The sequence below is a fragment of the Trachymyrmex cornetzi genome, unplaced genomic scaffold (genome assembly GCF_001594075.2).
Source record: "Trachymyrmex cornetzi isolate Tcor2-1 unplaced genomic scaffold, Tcor1.1 scaffold129, whole genome shotgun sequence".
In the NCBI taxonomy this organism is placed as follows: Eukaryota; Metazoa; Arthropoda; class Insecta; order Hymenoptera; family Formicidae; genus Trachymyrmex; species Trachymyrmex cornetzi.
In genome coordinates, this window is record NW_017295861.1 from 3,375,567 (window position 1) to 3,385,705 (window position 10,139).

The window sequence follows — 10,139 nt, forward strand, 5'->3', positions numbered from 1 at the left end:
TACTTGAAAAGATGACTCAACTTGATCGAACTAACTTTTAAATTGGAATTCGAATCGCAAGCCATTATCCACGAGTGGGTAATTTCTGCAGCTGTTCGCAAACCCATTCATACTTAATTAAAATTTACTCGAATTCGTGATTTATAGATTTTGAAATTCGAAAGAAATTGGAATATAACTAAATTATTTGCTGTGTTTTTATAGACACTTGAACTTTTGAAATAATAACAAATATGTATAAAGACTCTTGTTATCAAATAAAGTAAAAATTAAGTAAAGGGCATATAAGAGTCAATAATTAGTAAAACTTAAAAGTAAAATAAAGACATATAATATAATTATTCGATATAAATTCTTACAATATCTCGGTGGTATAATGTCTCGATTGTCTAACAATTACGTGTTTCGGCTTCTTGATCGAGTCATCTTCAGATTTACAAAATATGTAGTCGTAAAACGCAGCAAACGAGTGAATAGAAAAACCATGATATGAATATTTAAGTTAACGATCTCCGATGGATTGTACGTCGATAGACAAAAATTGTTCCCAAACAGTTGGTAGACTAAATGTTGAAATTTCAATCAACTGTGAAATAATATGAAAAATTGAGAACAATCTAAAAGATCAAATTTATTACCCTTAAATCGTCAATCAAAGTAAAACTCACCGGAGAAGTAAATTGGGATTCTGAATTCAAAAATTATATATCTAGGGGGTCGATTCTTTATCTTGAAATAAAGTGAAAATTACAAAAGTGAATGAATTTACTAGAATAGTTATAATTTTATTGGTCAACGCCAAGTAAATTTGCTCATTTTGTAATTTTCACCTCGTTTCAAAATACAGAATCGATCCAGACTCTTAGATCCAAATATTTTAAACTTCAAAATTCAGAATTTTCTTGCTTGAATTTCTTTGATATATTCTAATATATTTTTTAGATAATTTCTAAATTTCTGAAATTCCCAAATTTACGTATCTGAAATATTAAATTAAATGAAGATCCTGATTATTTTATCGTAATTCAACTTATTCTATCTTTTCAATTTTATTTCTGAAAATAGAATCAATTAAACTAAAATGAGATTAAAACAATTTTCTTAAAAAAATCGCTCTTTTTACAGTAATTAATCCTTCAATTAAACGCCCTCACATTCAATTAACCATCCCTCGAAGAAAAGAAATAAAAAATAAATCAATTCTTATCACACGTCGAAGCTTCGTGCTAAATCAGGCTTAATTAAAACAGCGCAGGTTTGATTTTTAAAGAATCATAATCTGACAAATCGTGCGATTAATTAACGCCAACGAGACGCGTGTAAATAAACAATGATCAATCTGCGGCAGAGCATCCAAGGGATGCGATAACGGCGCGTGCGCGACACTCGTCCGTCGTGCGGTCTACTCAGTCTACTGTCGGGATGCCGTCATTGCCGTCATTGCCTTCGATCCACCTCGAAGAACCAACCTTTCGCATTGTGCGCATAACGACGAGATCGATCCCGGGACCCGCTACTTTTTCCATTAGAGTAGTTTGCACTGAAATACCATATCGCGACGAGGGGCAGGAGGATTCACCGATGATAACCCGCAATTAAAGCTATCATGCAGCGTCCCATTATCGCGGGGTGTGCGCAAGACGAGAGTTATTGATTCTCATTGCGAACGAACCGTGGTAATTCGACGAGCATACTCGGAGAACACCTGGTCGCCAAGGTAAGCGATGACTTGCGTTTCACCTACTTTCATCGCTGTGATTTCGATTGTTTTAAGGTGCGTCTCAACGCATTTACACGGGGGGTTGCCAAGGGGTTGCAACCCTCATGGATTGTTAATCGATAAAAGATGGGCACGGGATATGATCTTGATGTATTGTTGTTGTTATACTCGCTGTTTCTTTTTATTTATAAATGGTCTCCACGTTTCCCACATAGTACAATTTATCCAAAGGACGTTCTGAGATCGTCCTTAAGATGTAGAGACGTCTTTTGAACGTTTCTAGAACGTCTTTAGAATGTAAGAATGTCTTCTGAAAGTCTTTGGGGCGTTTATTAGAGGTCTGTCCTACATGGATTGTTATGGTATAGTTCACGATTAGTACAATCTACTTTATATTAGAGACTGTAAGACCGGAATTAGACTACGTATTGAAGATTGAGATTGAAGGTCGAAAATTGAAATTTGACCAATGAGAACAAAGAAATTTTAACTCCTTTTATTTTGATTGGTCAAATTTCAATCTTTCAATCTTCAATCTCAATCTTCAATGCGTAGTCTGATTCCGGCTTAACAAAGTTATACTGACGTACTGAAATTGATGAAAATCCGATTAAAAGTTTGTCATCTCGTGGCCAGACTCTGTTATAGAGTTTTTACTTTATATGTAATAGTGAAACGTATTTTGAAAAGTTGAATAATTTATTTTGAAGAAATCTGAATAATTTATTAAAATATAATGTACGTAATGCTATAGATATTTATGAATTATGTAAAAAATAATTAATAATAAACTTTCAGGACTATTTGAAGTGTTAGTGTAGTTTTAGAAGCCAAGATGAAGATCGGACTGTTGAAGCACTTTATGCACTACTTCAACCTGAGGCAGGGTACAATAGTAATCGCCATATTCCAAATGGTAATAACAACCTCTATAAAACTTCTGTCTCGAACAATTGATCTAATTCGCTGAGCATAATTTTGATAAATGTTCATACGCAGTTAACTTCCGGGTTGGGTATGATATTCTTCATTCTGGGTGTGACGCACGCATTGGGGATTCAAGAAATGTTGGCGAGAGATACCGAAGATGCACTCGAAAGGGAGGCCTTGGAGGAGATATCATCATTCCATCTCAACAAAGAAAAGTTGGAACTGGCGCATCACACCGCAACCGGTTATTAATACTTGCATTCACGCGACGCACAAAAATCACGCACGAAAAAAAAATACGACAAAACAATCATTGTTCCTCTTGTTACAGCAATTTTATGTATTTGCAGAATTGGAATACGCGATGTATTGTGGCCTCGTCATCACAGTTGTCCACTTCATCTCTAGCGTGTTACTTCTCTATGGGGCTTTGACGGTAATCGAAATCATTTGAAAGAATAATTGAAGTTCGCCCAAACAGAACGACAAGTCATTATGATATCAAAATGATGTCAAAATAATTCCAAAATGATCATTAAAAGTTATTTTTCAATCATTTCTGATTCATTTTAATGTCATTTTGACGTTATTGTGATTTGTTCTGCTTGGACAAAGTACTTTTTTTTTCTACAATATACATTCTATTTTTAGAGCAATCGTCATTTTATGACGCCATGGATGATAGTCAAGATCACTATTATAGCAGCTTTAGCGATCTCATTATTCCTGGTAGAGGAGGATTGTCCTTTCCTTGCTAGTCTAGGTGGTAAAGCTGATATTTGTCAACGTAAGTTAAAATTTAAATTTTTTTGTTGACCTGAAAATTGTAAAATTCACGCAAAAATATTATTAAGCACGAAGTTCCGCTCTAACTGAATAGATCTTTCTCGCTTATTTGTGTTTTTAAAGTTATATAAAATCGAAAATTTGTGTTCCGTACTTCACAAATTTCTTTGGTTAAATTTTATATCTCTTCTATCTTAAAAAAATTTAACTAAAGAAATTCGTGCAGTACTGAGCTCTTATTACGTCGCTGTTATAAAAACACTACGTAAAATATATGAAACGAGAACGGTAGAATGATATATATGTTATTTCGCTTGCTGAAAAATCTTACATTAATTTTATTTATAAAATGTTTATCGTGTTTTTATTAAAGGACGATGTGATATTTTCAGGCTTAATCGTCTTTTTCCTGATAATCGCAAGCTTTTATGTCTGGTTCGTGGTGTACAGTACTTATAAGAGCCTCGAGACAAAGAAGGGACTTACGCACGAAGTACACATTATGAAAAAAAAGTACGCAGTACCCGTACCGCTGGAGGTACCAAAAGCGGTCCAGATTTCGGTGAACAAGCCTTACGAAATTTAAAAATATTATGAAATAGCAATGGAGAATTTCTTTGTCAATGTGCGGTTTTACGGGGTAAATTACGAAGATGAGGAAACCTCGTAATTTACTCCGTAAAACCACAAGATTCAATCGCGATAAGATCTCAATGACGTAGATACATTTTGAAAAATCATGTACTTTTGGACAAGTTTGGAAATCGGGATGGCAAGTTAGAGGTAATTACAAAATCGTGAAATAAAGTACATCTCGAAAGTGAAATAATTGATTGCAAACTGACGAAAGGTAATAAAAACGTGTATCGCACGTATGGGATAAAGAAAGTAAAGCTCAAGAAGATCTGCAAAGAACGCGTTTCTCATATTTGAATGTTTCTCCTTGTTTTTCCTTGTTACAGTTGCATACTTCTTTACGTTCGTGCGTTAAGATGGTTCTTTAATGCGACGCACAGATGCTAGTATTTATTTATTACGAAGAAAACTGTTTTGCTAAAGTATTTAAATATTTATTGTTAAATACAGATTTAAAAATAATTTTGTTACATCACCAAAATAATTGTGAGACACCCCAGCTGCTTGTTTAAATGTCAAAACTTATTACAATTGCTTATACTTGAGTGTTCTATACATATCTTGATGGCCAAACAAAATTATTTTCAGATTTATATTTAATTAAATTTTTTAATACTCCAGTAAAATCGTTCTTTCTATGCACCATACTCTTTACGTGTGACATACATTTTGGCTTTCCATCTGTCGAGATTCTAATGGATAAAAATATCACAATTCCAAAAGTAATATCTCTCTTTGTGCTGTGAACAAATGCGCACTTTCTTTCAAGCGCAAGACTGAATTTAATTTTTTAGCATAAACGAGCAAGGTCTTCTCGGGGGATCTGCGCTCGATAGAGTGACATCGAAAACGCTATATATAGATTAATTTATTTAGAGAAATAGTAGTGCAGGACTCTGAATCGTGGAATAATCAATTTTATTTTATATTTAAACCCAATTTGTTTGTGAAATTACAACCTCATAATCTGCGGCAATATCCGTGTGATATAAAGTGTAGAATCTCTCTTGCATATATGTATATTAAATGTATGGAAAAAAACAAAGTAAAAATTACAATACTTCAGATGTATATGTATACGACGTGTATATGATATGATTCGGCTATGAAACAATGTCGTGTTCAACGAATCGCCAAAAACGGATGCGATTATAACAACAATCTATTTATATTAAATGTATGAGAACATAAAAATAAAAATTATAATACTTCAGTAGATGTATATGTATATGATGTATCTATGATATGATTTGGTTACGAAACAAAAGTCGTGTTCAACGAATCGCCAAAAATGGATGCGATTATAACAACGATCTATTTAAATATCGTTTCAAAATCGTCGAAGAGGATGTATATCACTTTTATATATAATGCATTTATATATAATGAAAAGATTTGCTGGGCTACGAAACACATGATCAATAAGGATATATAATTGCATTGCAAAGCGCTTACCGCGAAGCTACGGCAAATGATTATTTGCTTTTTGTCACAAACATGTTTTAAGTCTAATCTACAATGTGCTCTTTGCTTCTTCATGGAAAGAAAATATTTGCTATGACCGCTAATCCTATACTATAAATTCCATTATACAGGGATCGCAAATTATTTGCAAGTATACTTATTCTTATTCGAACAAATATATTTATTCTATTTTGTATTTGCTATAAATAGCAAACAAATTGGACAATTAAATTTTACAAACCTTTTACGTCCATAATTATTTTTTTCCCGTGCTGTTTCTAAGTTTTTATTGCTTTTTACCTCTTATCTTTTTGTCTGTTATTTTATTTCTTCGTTTTCCGTCATCCAAGATAAAGGTTGACGAACTTCGGAAGAGACAAGAAACACGTGACAAGAAACGCCGCGATTGTCGATGAAACGGCAGAGAGAAAAAGTAAGAAACAGGAAGCAAAGAATACATTGTAGATTAGGCTTTATGGCCAATGTTCACTTTAGTTAGCTGCAGCAACATTCTTATCTAAAATGTAAGAAAACGTGAGTATCACGCCAACAAGTAACTTGCGAAGTCTCCCGTTATCACCTGGGAAAGTATTCCTTCTGTTTGTTATATTTAAAAATTTGCTCTCGTCTCTCTATTAATAGGCGTCAGCGAATAGGCTCGTGTAACAAGTTTATGACATAATCTCTGTTAAGATAGTTTTGTCTGTTCAATTTGTCAATTATCGTTTTCTTTTTGTTTTCAAAAATCTGCGCACAATACACCAACGAACGATATCACCAACAGTCAATAGAACTCTTCATTTGGTCCTCTATCGTAACGTTAGATACGAACTTTATTGCCCCTATATAAACAGCTCGAGTGTTACAATCTCCATGTACCTGCGATGTACCTGTGAGCCATTGAATTCTTTTACTCGGCCGAAATATGAGTGAAAATATCGAAGGAACACGAAAGTCAAGTTCCTCGTCGCGCGGTTAGAAATTCACCGCCGGTATGTATCCTCCAATCACGCTTTGTCGTCGGTTAACTCGAGAAACTGAGCATAAAAGTCTCTCGTGCACTCACCCTTGTTGTTGAACACGAACTTGTAATAACTACCATCTGCGCATATCACTGCATAAAAGATTGTAAACGTGAGAGATTGTTCGAAATATGTAATGGCTTTCGGTTAAAAATCTTGTAATTTTATCAATATAAATTAACTTTAATTTCATTATCAGTTTAACTTACATCCTTTTCTAGTTCTGAGACCAGTATTTATAGTCTATTCTTATTGTACAAGATTAAACAATGTTTTAGGACGCTAATACGGCTCTGTAAATGATTTATAATATCCTAAGACTATAATATCTTAAGATATTCAAGACAATTTTAAAAATAAGAACTGACTACTGCGCCAGCCTATTGGAAAAGATAACGAGTAAATTAAACCGAGGTTAAAGTTAATCTATACTGATAAAAACAGATATACATAATTTACAAACATCGCTCACCTATGATACTATTGTTATCTTGGCCAAACGCACACATGCATTGAGGACCGCTCGGCACTTGAAATTTGCAGAAACTCCAACTCGAGCTGAAGTACTTTGGCAGGAACGTGGCGGACGCTAAACTAGATTGGCGATTCAGTTTTTGATCTTCGACGGCAAATACGTGCACGGTACCGTGATCACTGGCCACGCACAGCCACGTAGAGTCATGATTGAAGTTTATGCTGGAATTAAATGTATAAAAATTAATATTTCATGTCACGTGTTTTGTCACATCTCCTTTTACTACACTTACCAATAGATATTTGCGTGATTCGCTCCTCTCCTTAATTCGTTAATCATGTTACCGTTTTGCGTATCAAATACTCTTATCAAAGTACCCTTCTCCGAGGCAGTGGCCAATCTGGTGCCCTGCAGATTTAAAGCTATGCAAGATAAAGGCGTTTCATGTGCTTCTATATTTAAGGGTTGCTTCTCTGTATTAGCCAGATCTATAACTGAAATACACAAGCCGTTGGTATTAAATAATATATTTGATGTAGAAAAGAATATATTTGATGTAGAAAATAATATATTTGATGTAGAAAATAATATATTTGATGTAGAAAATCGAGATATCAATTTTTTATTGAACTCTTACCTTGAACGTGACCGTTCTTTCGTCCAGGGAAGGCGAGTAAGGAGTTGTTGCTATTCGGGCACAGAACGCACAACCCTCGCGGATTAGGATTAGTCTCAAATACGTGTAACTGTTGAGGATTTTGTGTAAACGTATAAACCTTTATAACACCCTCTAACACTACTACTATCCTGTCTCTTCGTAATTTCACCCCTTTCACAGGTGCGTTAAATTCTAAGGTAATTGCTGGCAATTTCTTTATATCGTCCCATATCATGACTGCAATCATAAAGTGTAAATAGTCTGTATCTATGATAATAAACCTGTTCTTTATCGCTGGACTGCTAAAACTTTCTTTTTTGCTTTCATCAAACTTCAATTATATATGGGTACTTTCCAGCAATAGATAACACATTATAACACACAGTGAATTATTGCATCCATGTTATTCGCCAATGTTAAACAAAGATAAAACGATCCCTGTGTTACACTATGGGTTCATTCCACTTAATGCTCTCGCCAGTATTATCCTTGTTTAACTTGATAAATAACAAGAATGACTCGAAGAGTTTGGCAAGTGAAACAGTCTATGCTTCTTGCTGGAAAACAACATATATTTTATTTTAAGTACAACAAATGTATACTAGTTCAACTACAAAGAACAGACCTAATGATATACCAAATATATAGAAAGTAAATAAACCTTTGTTTGTCGGGTACATTGGCTTGACTCCACCTCCAACCAACGCCAGATAATTACATCTGAAAAGCATCTCTACATATCCAAGGCCTCCATCGCTAAAGTCATGCCTCTCTTTCTCCTTAAGTGGATCACAGTTGTACACTCGGAATCCGTTCTCCATGCCACAGGCGAAGCATCCTGCAAATGCGTGAGCAATAGCGATACAGTTTTATCTGTTATACATACATTTTTCTTTCCTTAGCAATATTAATCGACTATCGTGTGTATTTACGATACATACACGTCGACACGAGTGCAGAAGATGACTCGACCTGATAAACTCATACATGGAAACGCGATATCGCGCGAACTTACTTCAAGCGTGCAATCGTCGGAGTTGCATTACGTACAACGGTATCACTTCGAGATGGGACGGAAGGAAACGAGAGAAAGATGCCAATAAACGTGCCAAATTGTTTTATTCTTTCATTGCACACTTTTACAAGAATATGGGAAAATCATTCACCAACGGGATCTGACCGTACAGAAGTAAATCCGAATAAATCGTTAATCTGCTCCAAATCGCGCGGACGTCAAAAGGTCACCGACGTTCCTCGGCGAAGAGGTTCGCGGTCGATCGATCGGCGAAATTGGTCCTCTGACGCTCCGGATTGCGGCAGCACGAAATTGAGAACGCCGAGTGCAGCTCGGATGAGATGTGGTATCGCGCGGATCAGCGCGGATCACCGTGGAGACGAACATTGACGAACACTGCGTGGACGCGCGGGCGGCAAAACTAGGCTAGGTTAGAACGCGGAAGCAAGGCAAATCTGACAGGTACGCGGCCACGGATGTTCCGCTATCGACACGCGCTGTTAGGCACAGCCGCACGGGACGTACCTTGGTCCTGATTGAAGCCGGCGTAGAGCAGGCCGTTGCCGTGCGCATTGCCCGCGGTGAGGTTCATCGTGGATCACTCCGTCAACGAAAACATCCGGAACCTCAAACGTGTGTATAGCTCGCTCCACGGCTCCTCGGTAACATCGCCGGTTGGCCGGTTCGCCGACACGACTAGTGATGAGCGGTATTTTCGTAACTGTTACTTTGTAACTGTTATCGAAAGGTAACGTTGTAACTAGTTACCAATTTTCTTTAATAACAGTTATTTTATAACTGTTGTATTTCATTCGTCGTTTCTAACAAGTCGCCCTATTGCTTGACATGATTGGTCAATTTACGCTAGGTACTGAGTATATTCTGAAGCACACTGCTCATTGGCTTTTATTTTACACCGATATTTTAACATACTTATGGTGCGTTCGGGGAGACGCTATTAACGCTATTAACGCTATTTCTTGTCATTCTTTTCTTGTTTTACATCTAATAAACGACGAAGATAAAATGACAGAAACAGCGTTAATAGCGTCTGCCCGAACGCATCAATTGAAGAAAGGAATAGTTGTGATTGGTCAATATAGGACTTGGTAAGACCATTAGAGACCAATGAACATTCAGCATAAAGTCTTATACCCTTTTATGCATTTCATGTGCGATGGGCCTAAGATCCAGAACAATTTTCGCATGTTTTGCTTTTTATTCTCTTTCTCTTTCTCTCACTCGTGAGAGAGGTTATACACACGAGCATGTGTCGCGTATGTGTGTGTGTGTGTGTGTGTGTGCGTGGGTACGTCGAGCGTTTCCCTCATATATGCGTGTTATTTAATATCACACAATGCATACATATTATATATACTTTTATTACAAAAAGTTATATTACTTCAGGCACTAACAAGGAATTATTGAAGACT

The 10,139-nt window shown here is 35.9% G+C and overlaps 2 protein-coding genes across 2 annotated transcripts; one reads left to right on the forward strand and one right to left on the reverse strand.

The window, feature by feature from the left end:
- The first annotated feature begins 1,403 nt into the window (after positions 1-1,403).
- Positions 1,404-5,984, forward strand: LOC108770608 (uncharacterized). The gene is made up of 6 exons (XM_018522287.1): positions 1,404-1,717; positions 2,519-2,636; positions 2,720-2,894; positions 3,001-3,086; positions 3,302-3,437; positions 3,829-5,984. The coding sequence occupies exons 2-6, from the start codon at positions 2,556-2,558 to the stop codon at positions 4,020-4,022; spliced, it is 672 nt and encodes a 223-aa protein (XP_018377789.1). The 5' UTR covers positions 1,404-1,717; positions 2,519-2,555; the 3' UTR covers positions 4,023-5,984.
- A 76-nt stretch (positions 5,985-6,060) lies between these two features.
- LOC108770606 (WD repeat domain phosphoinositide-interacting protein 3) lies at positions 6,061-9,535 on the reverse strand. The gene is made up of 6 exons (XM_018522285.1): positions 9,232-9,535; positions 8,353-8,529; positions 7,671-7,928; positions 7,326-7,527; positions 7,031-7,254; positions 6,061-6,650 (listed from the first exon to the last, which is right to left on the reverse strand). Exons 1-6 carry the CDS (start codon positions 9,296-9,298, stop codon positions 6,544-6,546), a joined length of 1,035 nt encoding a protein of 344 aa, XP_018377787.1. The 5' UTR covers positions 9,299-9,535; the 3' UTR covers positions 6,061-6,543.
- Between the last annotated feature and the right edge of the window lie 604 nt (positions 9,536-10,139).